This window comes from Grampus griseus (genome assembly GCF_964374135.1).
Source record: "Grampus griseus genome assembly, chromosome: 1".
NCBI lineage: Eukaryota > Metazoa > Chordata > Mammalia > Artiodactyla > Delphinidae > Grampus > Grampus griseus.
In genome coordinates, this window is record NC_139017.1 from 25,283,491 (window position 1) to 25,303,648 (window position 20,158).

Consider the following 20,158-nt stretch of genomic DNA (forward strand, 5'->3'; position numbering starts at 1 on the left):
TCTGTTTCTAAGTGACAAGGTAAGAGAGAAGGTTTGGAGTGACTGGGTGCAAGCACATTTCAAATAACACACTGCAGGGACTTCCCTGCTGGTGCAGTGGTTAAGAAACCGCCTGCCAATGCAGGGGACACGGGTCCGAGCCCTGGTCCGGGAAGATCCCACATGCTGCAGAGCAACTAAGCCCGTGTGCCACAACTACTGAGCCTGTGCTCTAGAGCCCACGAGCCACAACTACTGAAGCCGCACTCCACAACAAGAGAAGCCACCACAAGAGAAGCCGGTGCACCGCAATGAAGAGTAGCCCCCGCTCGCTGCAACTAGAGAAAGCCTGCATGCAGCAATGAAGACCCAACACAGGCAAAAATAAATTTATAAGAATAAATAAATAAATAAAATCATGAAGAGAAGTAAATCTAACACATGGCACATATTCTTTAAAATTTCTCTTTCTCTTGCCTGCTCCATCCCTATTATTTACTTATTTATGGCCACGTTGGGTCTTCATTGCTGCACGCAGGCTTCCTCTAGTTGCGGTGAACGGGGGCTACTCTTCGTTGTGGTGCACGGGCTTCTCATTGCGGTGGCTTCTCTTGTTGCGGAGCATGGGCTCTAGGGCACATGGGCTTCAGTAGTTGTGGCTCGTAGGCTCTGGAGCGCAGGCTCAGTAGTTGTGGCTCACGGGCTTAGTTGCTCCACGGCATGTGGGATCTTCCTGGACCAGGGCTCCAACCCGTGTCACCTGCACTGGCAGGTGGATTCTCAACCACTGCGCCACCAGGGAAGTCCCAAGGATCCTACATTTTATTTTGAAAATTTTTGTTCTCTTGCCTGTGAAGTTTCTTAGGTGACTGGTAATCCTGTCTCCCCCTTGTTTTTACAGGTGATCTGCAACTCTTTCACCATCTGTAATGCAGAGATGCAGGAAGTTGGTGTTGGCCTGTATCCTAGGTATGGTGAATGGCATTTCATTTCCTGGAAGAAGCAACTTTAATTCCCACCCACCTCCCCAACCTTTTAAAAGTAGTTAGAAAGGCTGTTACAAGCAGCTGCTTCAAGAGCCACGCTTGAAACTTAATGATAAGTGACAAGAAAATGTGAAGTTAAAAAAAAAAAACAGAACGTTTTATATCCCCACATTATATGCTATGGTATTAACAAAGAGGTATACCACAGACCTAAATTCTTGTTCTCAGGAACTTTGGGGTAAAAAGTTGGGGATTGTGGGTGCTAATAAACCATCAGGCTGAGATTTTGTTATTCCCCGACCCTTCTGGGCCGATGCACATGATCGTTTCACCAGACCTGCTGTACTGCACCAGTCGGGTTCATTTGGTCTTTCCGCTTAGCATACTCTGAGCCCCGTTGCTCCAGGAGGCGAGAACACTTTCAGGCTCTGGCCTTCTGAAGCGTTCTCTCCAGCTATCTCTGAGGTGATCTGAATCACTGAGCTACTAGACTATCCTTCCACAAGCACTCCGGGGTCACTCCTAGTTTGATTTTGTTTTCATGCTATTAGGGTCCTAATACAAATAGGGTCTTTCTTATAATTAACTGTGAATCTGAGAATTCAGCTTCTTATTTCTCACGTGTTATCCACTACATGTCTATGCTATGGGTCCTCAAAAAGCAGTAACATAGACTAGTTCAGAGCATGGGCTCTGAGTTCAGACCACCCGGTTCAAATTCAGTCACCATTTACTAGTTATGTGTCCTTGGGGAAGTCATTTAACTTCCATGTGTCAGTTTCCTCATCAGTAAATGACCCTCAGAATGTTATGGTGATGGTTAAATCTGATAAACATGCTCAAGTGCTAAGAAAGCGGTTTCTACATAGTGATGCTTACTTACAGTTATTTCTAACTGTAAATGTGGTGGCAGCTTAAATCCATTCCCTCCCCAGATGGAAAAAAAAAATGTGCCTCCAAGGTAATAAAATGACTTGGCCACGGCCCAGAATGCATGAGGGTCTCGTTAGCGAGATAAACCTAGCGTTCTGTTGCAGAGGAAGTACTCCTAATTATTCTTTAGTGTAGTTGTGCATGTTCTCGTGAAGGTGGCAGTTCCTCCAGAGGAGCTTGACAAATGCGGTCCTGTGTGGGAAGCTCAGTGGTGTCTTGGCTTTAACTGCCGTATCCCATTATCTCAGAAATTATTCCTTTGCAGGTCAGTTTTTTTCCCCATCTTCATGTTGGGTTGCCTTACTGGCTGGTATAATGAGACAACTACCTCCCCTCACCCATCCCCCAGAAGGACTCAGAATGTTTTTATTAACAAACTTCCCTAATGAGCTCCATCTTGGGGAGCGTTTCACTTCACAGGAAGTGGGCTAGAGGCCCCAGAGCACTCAATCCCTTTTACACTGTCAACCTTACCTGTCCCCCTGCCCCTAAGCTAAAGTGTTTTTTGCCCACAATTATGTTTAGATATTTGACTCCATCTACTGGGCCACGATGGTCTCTCCTTTTTTTTCTTTCCTGCAGTATGTCTTTGCTCAATCACAGCTGTGACCCCAACTGTTCAATTGTGTTCAACGGACCCCACCTCTTGCTGCGTGCAGTCCGAGACATTGAGGCCGGAGAGGAGGTAAGGAACCCGTGTTTCCCACTGGCTGGCCTCCTTTTCCATCAAAGACCCTCTCAGCAAGGCCCTGCCCTACAGCCAGTTGTGCCTGAGGGGCAGCTTTTCATTGTCCTTCTGCCAAGGAGAAGATGTATAACACCTCTACCCAGCGACTCATTTATCCATCACCTCTCCCAGATTATAGATGAGCTAACGTTTTTTTTTTTAATCACCATTTTTCTGGATGATGACAGTTCCTGTTGTATGTATGTGGGGGAGAGGTGTGTGTGTGACAGAGTGTGTGTTTTGTGCGTATGACAGTTCAGCGGCCCCTCGCATCTCTGCAAGTGGTCATCTTTCCATAGGCAGGGAGGGCAGCCCAGCTTGTGAATGAGATCCCAAGGGCTTACTGATTCCCAAGGTCCCTAATTGCATTTCAGAGGTGATTCGTTTTTACCTTCGTGTTAAGAAAGCAAACGAGTTGTACTCTTTCAGGTTGTCGTTGGACCTTTACAAACCTATCAGCGTCAGCATCTCTGGGTAACTGTCGAGGCAAAGATGTGAAGGGAATAGGGGACAGGAAGTGTGACCTCCAGCAATGAACTGGCCTTGACCCTTCCAGTTTTACAGGCTGCCCAGCCAGCCTCTTTTGATGAGAGGAGCCTTCTCAGAAGTCCGAGGTCTCACAAGACAGCTGCAGGTGGGCTGCTCCAGGGCTGCTGAACCTGATCCTGACAGGGTTTACACAGTTACTACCCAGAATTCTGGGTTATAGATATTTACGCTTTTTAGAACCTAGTTTCCTTCTACCTTCCAATTTGCTAAAGTGGATATTTATTGCAAGGAAAACAGACCATCATAAGCTTTTATTGCACTTATGCAGCACTCAGCCAATAAAACCTAAACTCAGAGGTACCATATTTTATGTAGACAGGGATTTGGCTTTGATAAGACTCGGTCCAAACTGATTTTCAACTGAATAAGCTGTCTCTTATACAGCCACTTACTGAATTTCCAGTTTTTAGGATCAGTGTAGTTGGTACACTGGGATACCTGTCAACAGTATATAGAATTTAGATTTTTTTCCTTGGGTCCTATGTGACTTCAAGGCAGGTAAGAAGGGGGGACCACTATCCAATTTCAACATTTTGGGAGCTGAGGGATGGCTGCCTTTTGATAATGATGGTGGTGGTGGTGTTCTACTAAATTTAAAAAGAAAAGGTAACTTGACAAGCAAACAGAAAAACTATTGGTAACAGTTGGACTTTTCAGAAACAACAAAGAAATCTCTTTATATCTTTTTTCCTAGGCTTGGCTGCCAGTTCTTCTCCCGGGTTGTTTTTCATTTAGTTGAAAAAACACTGTCTTTTGGTGCTTATTTCATGTCCTTCTCTTTCCATCTCTGGAGCAGCAAAGAGAGGATTCTCCCTATAAGTCCTTTTTATACCAGCTTGTTCAGAAGATAAATTTCTTTCCCCACCATTATACATGTCTTGGTGCATGACGTTTTCTCTGCGCAGTTGCTCCCCTTCTGTCTGCCCACCATTTCTACCTGTCTTAACGTTATACACCTCTCAAGGCCCTCTCAAACATCATGTCTTCTATAAAGCGTTTCCTGATTTCTCAAATTAAAAGATCTTTTCTTCTGAGCTCTCTCTTACAGTGGTTATTAATATTTCTTTGGCACTTATTCCAGCTCTTTTGGTGACTTCTCCACTCAGCTGTGAGCTTCCTGAAGACAGGAAGACACAGTTGTGTCTTACTGTGTCTCCTTTAGCACCTAGCACTTGGCCTTACAGCCCAGGAGGCATTCAGTAACACTTGGTTGGGTTGACTTTCTGTTAAATCGAGCATACGTGGTGTAAAGACCAGCAGTGTTTCTCACTGAGGGCGCTGTTGGCATCCCGGATGGGACAGCTGTTCGCTGTGTACGACTGTTGCATCAGTGAGGAACTCCCGTGTCTAGTCCCTGCTCACTTCATGCTTATAGCCACCCCAGTACTGAAAATACATCCTGCACACTTAAAACCAGCCCCCTGTGGTAGAGGTAGTGGAGAGGGAGAAAGGACATTCTGAGGTTAATTAAGAGGGACAATTCCTTTTTACTGTGCAAATATTGGCTTTTGTGAAATTGGATAAAGAAGGAAATGTAGAAGTTTTGTATTACAGCATCAATTTTGCATTTTGGCTTTATTGCTCATTAGGGCGCCCCCAGTTTTAAAATGTGCTATTTGGGATGGAAGTACCAGAATGTAGGCTGCACGAGAGAAGACTGGATAGCGCCTGTAATATAGAAACTCCTCAGTCTGTATTTGTTGAGTGAATGCATGAGGTTTGCTGGACACAAAACCAGAGGTGGAATAGAACCTTAGACCCATTTTGAAGCTACCACCAATCCTCAGGTGTGTCCCATGGGCCCCGGAAAGAAAGTAACACGAAAGCCAGCGCATTGCCAGTTTGAGATGAGAACATTTCACACCTCAGACAAGGAGACCTGGAAAATGACACAGGGTTCCACCATAACAGAAATTTCTTACCTTTGTTTCTCTCCACATAAAGTCATCCTTTGCACTTTTTGGACCACTTCCCTTCATACCAGCACCACTTATAACACTTCGCTGTTTAAGGATTTTCACTGTGATGTTGAGTTCTGGGACTGTTTTGTGTCTAGCAGGGGGTAAGGGCTGTTTTTTGTTCTGTTTGTTTGTTTGTGGGGGGTTTTGTCTCTCATTCAGTACCTCCTACCAAGAGATGTGTGTATTATAGTTTAAGTCGTGGCTCACACGCTGGGTTGCCGATGGCTGTCTCTTCTGGGTTTTGTTAAGCTACGAAACACATGTTATCAGCTGACAGTCTTCAGGAACGTGGATCATGGAAGAAAGCTGGACAGTCCAGGCTTCCTGGTTTTGCCTGGTTAGAGGAGCTTGTAGCTGTTACAAATAATGCCACTGGGTGCCGGTGTTTTCTGGAGCCACAGCAATTGAGAGAAATGTGATCTGCACAGATTGAGCACATATCAGTATCCCCAAGTATCGGTTTTCATCTAAAATGTTTTGGGATAGTAACGGTCTTTGTCTTCTCCCAGCCATCTCTATTTGCTAAGTCATTTAACAAATTCACTGCACACTTACTGGTATCCTGTACTGGGGTGGGCGTTGGGAATACAAAGATGAGTAAGACCTTACCTTGCCTTCAGGAATTCAAGGTGTAATTGAGGAAACTGACACAGAACAGAACACAATAATAGAATATGAAAACTAAAATAGTGTAAATGGGCACAGGGCTTTCTAGAGGTTCAGAGCAGGGACACTCGAGTGGTGGTAAGGATCAGGGGTGATGGGAGAGGATAAGGAAGGCTTCCAGAGAAGTGACTCCTAGACTTTTAAAGGATCCAGCGAGTTAAAGTTGGCTAAGACAGGGGCAGGCATTCTAGACAAAGACACAGGGGCGGGGCTTCCCTGGTGGCGCAGTGGTTGAGAGTCCTCCTGCCGATGCAGGGGACACGGGTTCATGCCCCAGTCCGGGAGGATCCCACGCCGTGGAGCGGCTGGGCCCGTGAGCCATGGCCGCTGAGCCTGCGCATCCGGAGCCTGTGCTCCACAGCGGGAGAGGCCACAACAGCGAGAGGCCCACATACCGAAAAAAAAAGACACAGGAGCCAGGGACAGAATGGTGAATTCAAGGAACAGGAAGCTGTTCACATCAATAGACTGACAAATTCAGTTGTGACCAGCGGATGAGGGAATATGCAGGGACCAGACCAAGCAACCCACGGGGGCCTTATTGAGGATCTCAGTTCACCTGAAGGGTCTGTAACAGTGCCTGGTATATAGGAGGCCCTCATTAAATATTTGTTGGAAGGGAGGGGGACAGGAAATGGGTCATCACTGAAGAGTTTAAGCAAAGGAACGGCACGGTGAGTTTTTCCGTGTGTAGGCAAGATTGGGAGAATGATGCATAATCCGGGCAGGAGGTGACAGTGGCAGCCTGAAGACGGGAGATTCAGGTGGTGGCTTGTGATGGGGGATCTGAAGAATATATCTATGAGCTAGAATTAGCAGAATTTGAAAACTGACTGGCTCTGAGGGTGTGACAAAGAGAAGAGACATGAATAACACTCAGGTTTGACTTTAAAGACAGGGAGGATTTTTCAAAGTCTATTTTCAATTGAGAGCCAGTATTAGAAAAATTTATAATTGTGACAATGTAATTCGAGAAACGAAGACCAAGTCTAATTTTAATTTGATCTTATTATCCACTCCAAAGTACATAATGAGAAGATGGGCTTCCGGGAAAAGGGGTTCACTTTGCCTTGAAATTTTCAAGTAAGCAACAAATTCAATATCCAGCAAATACCTTTCATGATATTACTCTAATGTTGGAATTGATTTACTGCATTTTCCATAAGAGCTGCACTAAAACGGCAAAGCCACGGTCAGTAGCATTAATATTTTAATGCAGTTTTGTTCTTTGCCATTAAAACATCCACTGATCAATGGCAAAGTTTCATATCTATGTTCCCACTAGATGAGCCCTACAGTTAGTGAGCAGATTCTCCATTAAAACTAGTGAGTCAGCGAGTCTTTAATAAAGGTTTTTATCTTTGGTTGATAAAATGATTTAGCTGTCATTACTAGTTAGTAATCCGGCTTTTTTTTTTCCCAAAAAATATGAATAAAAATGTTTTTGCCGTTGAGACCTTCAGCTTTGATACAGTGTATTTTTGTAGACTTCAGTGGCGTGAAAGAGGCATGGGAGGAACTGGACATTCTTCATTGGAGGAGGCGTATTTGAGCCAAGCCTGAAGGAGGAGGGAATTCTGAATAAGATGAGAGTGGAGGAAAGGGCGTTGGCTGGTAAAGGCCAACACCATACACGTTGCATGGCGTGCCTTGTTTCAGCGGGTAGCAGTGTACATAATGGTGACAGATGGTAGGGTGTAGGGAGAGATGGCAGAGTCTAGAAAGGCAGACAGAAAATCTTCTGGGGAAGCCTTGCGTGTCCTTATCCTATAGGCAGGGAGAAACCATCAGAACTCTTTGCATAGAGAAATGACATGATCAAATATGAGCTTTAGGAAGATCTCTCTTAAAGCAGCCTAGAAGATGCAACGTAGACTGACGGCAGCAGGGGGGCCAGTTAGAAAGCCATTGCACAGTCCAGGTCATGGTTCCAGGCAGTTACAGAACACTGAGGGAGCCGTAGGAGTCTCTTTTTGGGGTTAAATGAAATAACTAGTCTCCTGTTGCCCATTCACTGCCTGGCATGATCACTCATGAGTTTTGGCCCTTGTAATAGACTCTTAGGTCTGTCAAGCGTATTTCTCTGGTGTGACAGGCCCTGGATTTGTCGGCTTCACACTGGGCCCATTGTAATCACCCGGTAAGTACTACCAATTAATCTGAGCCGATAGCTGGGGCTGATGACTGAGAGCCATTGGGCTGGATTGAGAATTAGGGTCCTAGAGTTAACCCAAAAGGGAACACAGAGATCAGTGCGTTTTACCGTCTCACCTCATGTAAGGAAACTGGGCCTCTGAGAGCCTGATAATTCAAGATGAATGTGTATGCTGCCCCAGACTTCCTCACAGGCTGTTTCAAAAAGTGTGCTTAGAAATCGGTTATTTGGAATTTAAGAGGAACTTGCCTGATACGGTGGCCCTTTGTACCTCAGAGGCAGCCTGGCTTCAGATCATGAGGCAAAAGAAAGATTTAGGGAATTAAAACGTGGCTGTGGTCTCAGCGGCAGGAACCCAGTTGTTACAGACTATTGCTTAGCGTGGGCTTGAGACAAAAATAAATAAATAAATATATTGTACAAATAAATAAATAAAAGCCTCACAAGTAAGGGAACTGTCTCCTAAGTTCCAAGATTCCAAATCTGGTTGACCCTAAATTCCATGAAGCAGCTCTAGGATTGATTAGGATTTAAGAGCAATCTGGCTACAATAATCTGCCACCCATTTGATTGCCAGGATAAATTTGGCTTCTCTGATTGCCAGTGGTTACAAAATTTATTACCAAAACTTAGTAATATCCAACGTATAACAGCTCTTGATATTTTACTGTTTGGTGAATAAAAGATAAGGTGCAAAAGCATATAGAGTTAATGAGCCCAATTCTTTAAAATAAATATATGATACGCGTGTGTTCACCACATAACAAAGACTGGAAGGTAATGCATTAACAATTTTACATGTGATTATTTGGGTGGAGGGACCATAAGTTGTACTCTCTCTTACTTACACTTTTTGGTGTGCGATAAAAACGTGTTTTACTTTAATGATTCACAGTAATAGCCATTGGTTAAAGAAAATGATCGCAGCAGCCGTGTGACCCCTCCCTCTCTGGCCTCCGCAGCTCACCATCTGCTACCTGGATATGCTGATGACCAGCGAGGAGCGCCGGAAGCAGCTGAGGGACCAATACTGCTTTGACTGTGACTGTCTGAGATGTCAAACCCAGGACAAGGTATGTTGTGTGGAACCAGCTTGGAACACCTCCTGGGCAATGTCTGCGTGGTTTTTCAGAGAACTCTGCTTTTATTTCATTAATCCAGAAGTAAATGACCCTCAGTGCATAGCAGGAAACAAAGGTAAATAAAATATGCATATGTTTTATTTCCTGGAACTCTTATCACCCAGCAGACAGTAAGAGGTTTAATCTCAGGTAAGGATCCATGGAGTTTAGAGTCTAGAGGGAATGTAGGTGTAAAGCATGTAATTAGAAGGACACTGAATGGGCTTCCCTGGTGGCGTGGTGAGAGTCCACCTGCCGATGCAGGGGACACGGGTTCGTGCTCCGGTCCGGGAGGATCCCACGTGCCGCGGAGCGACTGGGCCCGTGAGCCATGGCCGCTGAGCCTGCGCATCCGGAGCCTGTGCTCCGCAACGGGAGAGGCCACAGCAGTGAGAGGCCTGCATACCGCAAAAAAAAAAAAAAAAAAAAGGACACTGAAGGCCAGAGTGCTATTAGAGCCTGCAGCAAGAGGGTTAATTATGTTATGATTGGTAACAGCTATTGCTCAGTAGTGAACATCTCAAGTTTTGTCTAGTTTTTTATTTCTTTCAAATTTCTTCTGTAAGCCTTTCTGCTGCACTACTTTATCAGATGGTGACCACTTATCTAGCAGCTTTTACTCTCTGAGAAATGAAGAAGATCCAAAATAAACGCCATAAAGATAAAGAATAAACTTTTCTCATATGAATCTTATACTTTCCTCACATTGAACCTATTTACTCTTAGTTTGCACACAATCAGGTTATCTAATGAAATCTTAACTTTTGTAGAGTGTTTTACGTTTGTTGGAATTCTTTTGTAATCATGATCTCGTTTGAACTTAATACTCATAAATTAAGAAACAGAACTCAGAAAGGTTCAGAAATGTGCCTCTGGGAGGGGGTGAAGGAAAAGTGACAGCACCAAGTCTTAAACACATTAGCTTTTGATAAAGCTATTGCTCCCTCCCCTGTACCACAACTACCTGTGACTTCTGACACTGACATCGATGGAGAGAGGTAGTTGCTTTCACTGCATGCAAAAGGACCCTGAGCTCATTCCAAAGATGCAGGAGTTAGTGATCATGATTAGTTTTTCATTAAAAAGAACTTTTAGAAAGAAGTGAACTGAACGGGAAAAGTTGGACCCATTGCTAATAGCTCCCCAAGATTCAGTCCACTTTAGTGTTCCCGTTTTGCAGTTCACAAACATTCCAGGCATCATAGGGGATCCCCTGGGATTCCTCCTCAGATTACAACCTGGAATGGCAGGGAGCAAGCTAACTTCCCACCAGCATCCTTGGTTGGGAATGGGAAGGTTTTTGGATTTAGTGCCTCTTACATGCCATCTATATGGCAGACCCTCAATTTTTTTTTTCTTTGAGTAAGTGATTGTTTTATTAAAGCTGGGGTCATGTTCACTTTTGGCTTATTGTTACAGTTGAAATCTGGGCTAAAATAGTATATTAGGAAAGAGTTTGGCTACAAATAACAGATAACCTGACTAAAACTGGCTTTAGTAGGTGTGATGTGTTTTTCTCAAGAATTCTAGAGAAGCAGTCCAACATGGGAGCAGCTACTCATGGGTCTCATCACAGACCCAGAATCCTCCTGTGTTCCTCCTTAGCTAGCCCTAGCATATGCTTTTGTCTTCATGGTGCCAGGATGACTGCTGCCCACAAGCCCTAGTCAGTGCATCCAAGCTCTAGACCAAAAAAAAAAAAAAAAAAAAGAAAAGAAGGGGTAATAAAATGCAAAGAACAAAGGGAAATCCTCCTAGGGATTTCCACTTATATCTTATGGGTCAGAACTCTGTCACATCCTACTGTAGGTATACAAGAGGCAAGGAAACAGAATTTTAGCTTTTCACTAGAAGAAGACAAGGGAGAAGAAAGCTGTGGATAGCTTTTCGGTAGCTGATCTACAGTGTCTATCATATCCGTTAAGACCGTTTTCTTTATTCCTTTGAGTTCAAAGTTTATTTGAGATAGGATTGTCCAGAGAAAGAGAACCAACAGGGTGTGTGTGTGGAGAGAGAGAGAGAGAGAGAGAGATTGATTGATTGATTGATTGATTGATTGATTGTAAGGATTTAGCTCATGTGATTGTGGGGACTGAGAAGTCCCAAAATCTGCAGTTGGCAGGCAGGAGACCCAGGATTGCTGATGGTGTAAGTTCCAGTCTGAAAGCTGGCAGGCTGGAGACCCAAGAAAGCCAGTGTTTTGGTTTGAGTCCAAAGACAGGAAGAAACTGTTGTCCCACCTAATCAGGGAGGAGGAGTTCTCTCTTACTAGTGGTAGGGTCAGCCCTTCTGTTCTTTTCAGGGCTTCAACTGATTGGGTGTGGCCCACCCACATTGGAGAGAGCAATCTGCTTTATTCAGTCAATTTATCCAAATGTTGATCTCATCCAAAAACACTCTCACAGATACACCCAGAATAATGTCTGACCAAATGTCTGGGCACCCTGCAGCCCAGTCAAGTTGACACATACCGTTAGTCATCACAAATATTGTGTTAGAGGTAGGCCAAGCTATATAATCAAAAAAGTACTTGAGGGTGGGAGGAGTGGCAGCCTCCCGCTTTGGGAAGGTGTGTGCAGTAGCCCACAGGCACCTGGTGCACACCTGACCAACCATGATGATGCCCAAGAGGAAGGTCAACTCCACAGAGGGGGTGGTGAATGTGGAGCCCAAGAGGAGATCAGCAAGGTTGTCAGCTAAGCCTGCTCCTGAAAAAGTGGGAATGAAGCCAAAAAAGACAGCAGGAAAGGATATACCTTCAGACAAAAAAGTGCACACAAAAGAGAAAAAGGGGAGCAAAGAGAAAACAGGCCGAAGTGGCTAAGCAAGAAACTAAAGAAGATTAACCTGGAGAAAATAGAGAAACTAAAAATCAGGCGAGTCTAACCTCTGATGAAGCAGGAGAAAAAAAGCCAAGTCTGATTAATATCATCTACTATGTCTTATCAGTGGCCCCTGTCTCCCTTCTTGCATGATCCAGAGGAATATTTTTATCAACTATTTTGTGAATGCAAGTTTTTTTAGAGGCTCTAGAAACATTTTTAAGGAGGGAATCCCACATCCTCACATTTTTTAAGTGTAAAGGGTTTTTTTTTAAAGAGGTGAAATCATTTGCTCATTGTTTATTTTTTAGTACGACCAGAAAATAATGGGATATTGAATAAGGAGGCTTTGATTGTCTTGGGTGTCAGCTTAACATTCCATAGATGGGGATTAGTTATTATATCTTATAATACAAAGCATACCAAATGGCAATTTGGAGTCACGTTGTACATTTACTATGTCTTGGACATTTTAAATTACTTCCATTCCCATGTTGTTTTTGGTAGAATTGTTTCCTAAAGAAAACTACCCCTTGACCTTGGGTGTCCCTTTCAGAACTGTGTGCGTTCCATAACATCTTTGGTCTTGGTAGTGCAGTTTTCCTGATAACTTTGGTAATGTATTGCAAAAGATTGAAAATGTGAGTATGTAATGTATACGATATTAAATTGTGAATTAGTGGTAATTATGATGTAACAGCTTAACAGTATTGGAAGATATTGGTACTTGATATCCTATTAAGGGAAATTTGCCTTCAAATTTTAAACTGGAAAGTCACTGGAATAACTGTTTAGAAAAGTATCACAACTACGTGATTTTTCAGATTTTAAGAATTATGTACAAATTGAAATGTCTGTGTACCGATCCTCAAAACCACCAATAAAATCTCAATTATGAAAAAAAAAAGTGCTCAGTTACTCTGCTGGATTCCAGTCCATTCTGTATCTACAGACTGAGTGATCTTGGGCAGGTCATTCAGCCTCTCTGATTTGCTCCATCATCTGTAAAACAAGGGAATTAGACAAGATGGTCTTAAGGCCCCTTCCAGCTCTATTATCCCATATTTCTGTGAAATGTTTCCTGGTGGAAATGAGTAGGATATCTATTTAGATGAAAATATAAACTTGATTTCAGTTAGTTCATCAGTTATATTTTTGAGTTTCTATTTATCTGAGAATTTTGTTCTATTCAGTGATATAAACATCCCTTCTGAAATCTCTATACTGTTGCTTTGATTTGCAAAAATACTACAGAGGTTAAATTCAACTTAGCCCATCCCCCAAAGAGCATAAATTAAAAATTAGTTCAAAAATTAAATTTACTTCAGTTCCTAGATTTAAAGTTTTCAAGCTTATTTTTCCGTTTTTCTTGGAACCTAGAAAATTCCTCTCAACAGGTTTCTGCATCAAGCAATATTTATTACGTGCCACATCTGTATGTTAGGGGACTTGCGTGGTATCATGTTTCAGGAAGGCAAGAGGCCTTTTAATAACAGGTGTAATTTGCATTTATGGAGTTAGTTGTCATTTGTAATCAGCAACAACTTAATTTCTGGAAGAAATAAAACTTACCTTCTAGAGGAGGTTTTGGGATGATTTGGCTTGTGCGGGTCAGAATCCAAGGCAATAGAAGCAGAACAGACCAAATAGAATTGATTGTTTCCGTAAGTTTGTGGATGGTACATAGTGTGCTTCCTTGAATGTCACATGCTTTATTGCAAAAAGAAGGTTGTATTTACTTTCTTTCCTAAGCCTGTCACATATGATGCTTCTTTTAAAACGCGATGTCAGTCAATTTACTCACAGCCCTCTTGCCTCATTCCTAGTTTATTGAAATAGCCCCTAATTGGTCACCTGGCACTCAATTTCTTTCCTTTCATCTCTTTTGCACACTGTTTTTGAGTAAGTTTTCTGAAATAGCACTATTTCCATGCCGTTGTTTGCTCAGAATTTTTTAAATATTCAGCATTATCCCTAGTCTTCAGGATAAACTTCAGACTCTTAGCTTGGCGTTCAGTGTCCTGCAAGTCATGACCCCAAGATCCAGCCTGTATTTGTTTCTTTTTTTCTCTTTTCCTTTTTCCTCTCTTTTGCAACTCGTTTCACCTAAATTGTTTTATCTAATTATACAATTTCCCCACCCAAAAGATTCTGAAGTGGCTTACAGGCACCCATGCACACATATACACATATATGTATCAATGTATACCTGTATATGCAATACAGCAACAATAAATTTTATATTGACTTGTGAAATAAGAGTGGCAAAAAATAAGATAAAAGCAGGTTAGAACCCAGAATGCACGCCATATGATCCTATACGGTGACAAGAAATAAATCACAAATTTGCTTTAAATTTCTCAGCAGCCAAAGCTAAAGACTAATTTCGAAATGCACAGTAGCTGGAAGACAGGACACATACGTGCTCCTCAGCTGCAGCAGTTTCTCCTGGAACTGAGGCCTGAGGCACTCACCAAGGGTCCCACTGAGACTGAATGAGCAATATCCTTATCAGAATCCGCAATGACTTGAAGAGCTGATTTTTATAATATTCTTCTGTGTGGTTGATTGACATAGTTTCACATTATAACTTAATAAAAGAAGTAAGGAAGGTGAAAATTTATGTAATCTATGTTCTCATCTCTCTGATGGTTTACTTCATTCCAAGAATAAAACTGAGACTATATAGAAGAAAGCAAGAACTGCATGTCCTTTAGGTAATCCTTCCTTATTTCTTGTAGTCTTTTAATTTTTTTAAAAAAATTTTATTAGGGGCTTCCTTGGTGGCGCAGTTGTTGGGAGTCCGCCTGCCGATGCAGGGGACACGGGTTCGTGCCCCAGTCTGGGAGGATCCCACGTGCCGCGGAGCGTCTGGGCCCGTGAGCCATGGCCGCTGAGCCTGCGCGTCCGGAGCCTGTGCTCCGCAGCGGGAGAGGCCACAGCGGTGAGAGGCCCACGTATCAAAAAAAAAAAAAAAAAAAATGTATTAAAGCTATACATGTATACACTTTGAGAAGTCAAAGTACTAGACCCAAGTTGAAAACTTTGGTACATTCTCTCCTGCTGCTGCCTGAGTCCTGCCCCCCAGAGGGTGCCCCCTCTCAGCTTCTGGTATTTATTCCATGTTTCTAAAACTAAAGTTCCCTTAAGGCACATCCTAGGGATTTTTTTTTTGCTATTGGGTTGGTTTAATGACTATTTTTTATTTCCAGGATTTCAAATTTGCTTTTTTCCCCCCATATCTTCCAGTTTAGGTTTTATTTCTACCTGTTTCTGTTTCATAATTTCTTATTCACTTCCAATGCATACTCCTCTGTTATTTATCTATTTGAGCATCCTCATCATACTTCAAGTCTTGGTCAGTCAGTGCTATAGTTTATTTTACTGGAGTGAAATTGTGTTCTGATTGTTGATTTTTGTCGGTTATCTTCCTTAGCCTTGCATTTCACTGTGTGTTCTGGAATTTTGTATGGCAGGCCCATTTTTAGTGGAAAGTTTTTCTTTATTTTGTTCCTTTTTCCTCCTCTCTGTGCATCTGCTCTGTCTGGTAGCTTTGCACTTGCCTCCCTCAGGCTCCTCAGGCCCCAGTTCAGAATCCAGACTTCATGGCATTTGTAGGTGTTGCACCACAGCAATGTTGAGGCTATTGCAGACCTGGTTACTTAGGCAACAGGCATCTGACTCCTTACCTGGAGAGACTCTATCTGTGCCTTCTAGCCTTTCCAGGTCCAATAATTTCTATAAATGTTTATCCCAAGGAAACGTGTCATCAACCTATATTGTCAGCCTCTTTTTGTAACCAGGGGAGCCTCACCTCATCCCCTGCCTTTAAGCTTTAAAGCAGACTCTACTCACCTTTCTTCTGTGAACCATTTTTATCTCTTTTAAGCATTGGAACTGAACTCGTGCCTGTGACTGCCAGCTTCTAGACCGGAGGCCCTGGCTTCGGCTTTGCTGAGGGCTCTGCGTTTCTGTTCTGTTACTGGTCCAGGGAGAAGTTTATCTTGTTTTTGAATTAGTGAAGCCACTTTTGGTTTTTCTTTTTATATTTTACTCATCATTACTATGGGTTTGGAGTAGAAGAGAGCACCTCCAAGTCTGAACTTACAACATCTTGTTGGAAGCCTGCTGTTCGCTTTTCGTAGCTAAGAATTCAAGTCTTTGGCGGCAGAGGAAAATACGAGGATAAACAATGATCTAATTCTCCTGAGGGCTTCCAAGCATGTGTGCACTTTTACCCAGTACCTGCCTGTCTGTGGAGCAGAGATCTGTGTCTTGTATCCCTGGGCCTTCTTTGGAGGGAGAGTTGAGTAGAATCATTCTGAAAATGTATCCATTTCAAAAACAGTTTAATAGGAGGAAACGCCCTAAGAAGCTTCTCATTCCTTGATGCTACAGTTCTAAGTCCACCCACTCTCATTTTCTTTTGTAGAAATAAAGCAATGTTAATGATTGTCTTTGGTAAATATTGCAGTTTCTTTTCAGAGACTCTCTTTTGTAACATGGAGTCACTTTCTTGGGTCCCTATGAGGCCCTTCAGTACATCTGTGGGTGACGGAGCCCAGAGTAGCCCAGCATCCCTCAGAGACACGACTAGTACTGGCGAGAGTGGCCTCGGTTCCTGTATGTGCTGCACCTTCCCCAGGCTGTCACTGTTAAACCGGGAAGACTGGGGAAAGGAGGCAGCGTTGAACCAAAGGAAGGAGCAATGATTGTATGAAGAGGGAGTAAAGGAATGTAGGGTTAAAGCTGTATTCAAAGGAAATGAGAGTTTACTGCCCAAGAAAAAGTTTTTATGGTAACTTGAATCTATTTGAAATATGAGCAATTACTTAAAGGTCATTAGAAAACCAAGATTTTTTTCTGCTGCCTTCCCCTGTTTTGCTAAATTAATGGTAAGCAGGAATGCCTCGTGGTGCGATGATGAGTCCAGCCAGCTCTGAATTGTTTTATATTTCAAGTTTTAACAATCTAAGCAGAATGTGCTTCCTGTTTCTAAAGTTTTCGTCATAACTGAATTACATTATCTTCAGGAAAATTAGGAAGATTTGGCAGGGAATTGAAGGAGAGAGAGAGAGTGTGTGTGTGTGTATGTGTGTGTGTGGGGGGGGGTGAGTTTTTAAGTAGTCAAACCTAACATTACTGTGTGTTACCTATCATGCTTCTCCAAACAACCAGAAGAACGGGTTTCCCAGGAGTGGGTGCAGTGCTGGCTGTCGTTAACGTTAAAGTGAGGAAAGGGGTTTATTGATCTCATAGCCACATAATCCCAGAAGCAGTGTCACTGTGAATGACTGGGCGAGGCTTCTGGGCGTGACACAGTGGACACAGTGGGCTGTAAAGTCAGCTGGGAGATAAACACTGTAGCTACCGTGTTAGCCCTGGGATATGCTGTTCCCCACATCACAGGACACAATGCTTCAACACGCTCTTCTCCCCAGAGAGCAGACAGCTTTGCCCCCCAGGCTGCTTCACGTGACTCTGGTTTGTCCAAAAGCCCACGCCAGGGGTAAGAAGAGGGTCTGTCCGCAATTTGTGGTGACATGAATTCCACTCACAACCTTTCCAGTTGTTGCATAAAAATTCTTTTCTCCTGGCTTTTGGTGTAGAGGAAGCTCTGGCTCGGGGAGCAGATTCAGTGATGGCAGCTACTGTGACATGGAGGTATGTGTTCATGTGTAACAGGCTCATCACCTCGCTCAGCACATGGCACACGGTGTTCAAGGAGGGCTGTGGAATGAGGGGCGCGTCCTCAGAATGTTATCATCGTGATGCCTGCCAGAGCTTCGGGGGCACTTACTGTGTGCTGGGCATGCGAACTGGGGGATTATGTACCTCGTCTCATTTAATCTCCGTCATTTTACCAGGGGAGTGCTTGCTCTTCTTCCCACTTTGCAAACGAGGTATCTTCAGGAGCTGTATTCTTAACCACTCCACTATACTGTCTCTATAATTTTATGAATAACTTACACACTTTCCCTATCTTAGTTTTTAAATATCGGAGTATAATTTGCATTCAGTAAAATTCACTCCTTTTTTTTTTTTTTTTTTTTTTTTGGTGGTACGCGGGCCTCTCACTGTTGTGGCCTCTTCCGTTGCGGAGCACAGGCTCCGGACACGCAGGCTCAGCGGTCATGGCTCACGGGCCCAGCCGCTCCGCGGCATGTGGGATCTTCCCGGACCGGGGCACGAACCCATGTCCCCTGCATCGGCAGGCGGACTCTCAACCACTGCGCCACCAGGGAAGCCCAAAATTCACTCTTTTTAGTGCACAGTTCTGTGAGTTCTGACAAATACGTACAGTCTGCATCACCACCACTAACAAGATACAGACCAGCCCCATCACCCGTCCCCAGATTCTTTTATACCGCTTTACATTCAGCCTCCACTCCCGCTTCCAGCCCCTGCTGACCCCGATCTGCTTTCTGTCACTATAGCTTTACCTTTTTCAGAATGTCGTATAAATTGATCCAAACAACCGTTTGATTCTGTCTTCCTTCATTTAGCACAATGCATTTGATATTCAGCCCTGTTATTTTTACAACGCGTGTAAATATGTAATCTCAGTATTTGGTTCCCTTTTATTGCCCAATTGTATTCTATTATGTGGCTATCCCACCGTTTGTTTATCTGTTCACCAACTGAAGGACATTTGGGTTCTTTTTCAGTTTTTGGTGGTTATCAATGAAGCCACTTTAAACATTCACATACAGGTTTTTGTATGAATATAAATTTTTATTTCACTTGGGTAAATGCCTAGGAGTAGGATTCCTGGGTTGTGTGGTAAATATATGTTAAACTCTGTAAGAAACTGCTAAACTGTTTTCCACAGTAGCTGCACCATTTTGAATTCCCACCAGCAATGAACGGAACTGCCAGTTACTTCACATCCTTTCCATCGCTTGATTTTGTCAGTTTTGCTTTTGTTTTTGTGTTTAATCCTCCTAATAGATTTATAGTGATATCACATTCTGCTTTTAATTTGCATTTCCTTCATGACTAATGATGTATTTTTTTTCATGTGCTTATTTACCATCTGCCTATCTTACTTGGTGATATATTTGTTCAAATCTTTTACCTATTTTAAAAAAGGTGTCTTCTTCTTCTTGAGTTTTGAGAGTTCTTTATTCTGCATACAAGTCTTTTATCACATACCTGTCTCAGAAATCTTTTCTTCCTGTCTGTGGCTTGGCTTTTCATTCTCTTGAAAGAGTATTTTGAAGAACGGAAGTTTTGAATTTTGCTGTAGTCCAGTTTTCATTATCTGTTTTTAACAGATCAGTCTTTGGATGGCATAGCTAAGAAATCTTTGCCTACTCCAAGAGGATAAAGATTTTTCTCCTATGTCTTCTATTAAAAATTCTATAGTTTTAGGTTTTAGGTTTGATCCATCTTTGAGTTAATTTTTATATATGGTACAAGGTTTATTTCTTTATTTATTTATGCACACGGATGTCCCATTATTCCAGTACCATTTGTTGCATCAATATCTTATGTAAGACAGTTGGATACTATAGAAAAAGTGCAGAATTAGATAATAGGAGTAGTTGGGTTCTAGTGTTGGAGCAATAACACTGGTGACGTTAGCCAGAGAGATCGAGTCTGAATGGTAGGTAACAGGGCAGTTAACTCTACATGCTTTAGAGGCATGTAGAGTCTGCTGCCTCCTAACTATTTGATATTGGCAGGTTTCCCTAGATTAGCCTTAGTTTTTTCTTTTGTAAGATGAGAATAATCCGTATCTGGCAAAGCAGCTTGGAGGATTCAATTAGATAACGTTAAGTCTAGCTTGGGAGATGGAAGTTCCTCAATAATGGTAGCCATTATTGTTATTGAATGATCTGAGGAAATCGTCTATATGGAAAGTTCCAGGAATTATAGCATCCTCAGTTCCCATCATTTGCTGATCAGGTTCTCCGAATTGCTCACATAATCTTCTTGATAACTTTCAAAGTCTTCCCGCTCCAACCTTTCGTAATCTCTGATTCCTTCCCCTTTTCTGTCCCTTCTTTGCGGCTCCAGTGATGACTGTGTTGCAGTGGTTGGTTCTTTTCACTCCTGTATTCTCCCTGGCATAGACCCCTCCCCAGCCTGGGCTCTCCGTCCTGAGACGGGAGCTGACCTGTGTCCGGACTAGGGTATCTCACTGCCCTCCATCACATGCTGCCCTGTTCAAGCCTACAGTTCCTGACATGGCTCATACTGAGAGGTGTGTAGGCAGGCTGTACGTAGGGGTGTCCAGGTATGTGTGTGTGTGTG

General features: G+C 43.0%; 1 protein-coding gene and 1 pseudogene across 3 annotated transcripts in view; both read left to right on the forward strand.

The window, feature by feature from the left end:
* The window catches only part of SMYD3 (SET and MYND domain containing 3), a 711,390-nt gene that overhangs the window by 556,525 nt on the left and 134,707 nt on the right, over nt 1-20,158 (forward strand). For both annotated transcript variants that reach the window (XM_082676889.1, XM_082676890.1), the window contains 3 exons: nt 881-948; nt 2,481-2,583; nt 8,919-9,029. In XM_082676889.1, coding sequence (XP_082533015.1) covers nt 881-948; nt 2,481-2,583; nt 8,919-9,029 — 282 coding nt within the window. The remainder of the gene's footprint in view (nt 1-880; nt 949-2,480; nt 2,584-8,918; nt 9,030-20,158) is intronic.
* On the forward strand, nt 11,698-12,052 carry LOC309827977 (non-histone chromosomal protein HMG-14-like; annotated as a pseudogene). The gene has a single exon. The product of its transcript is annotated as a non-histone chromosomal protein HMG-14-like (transcript).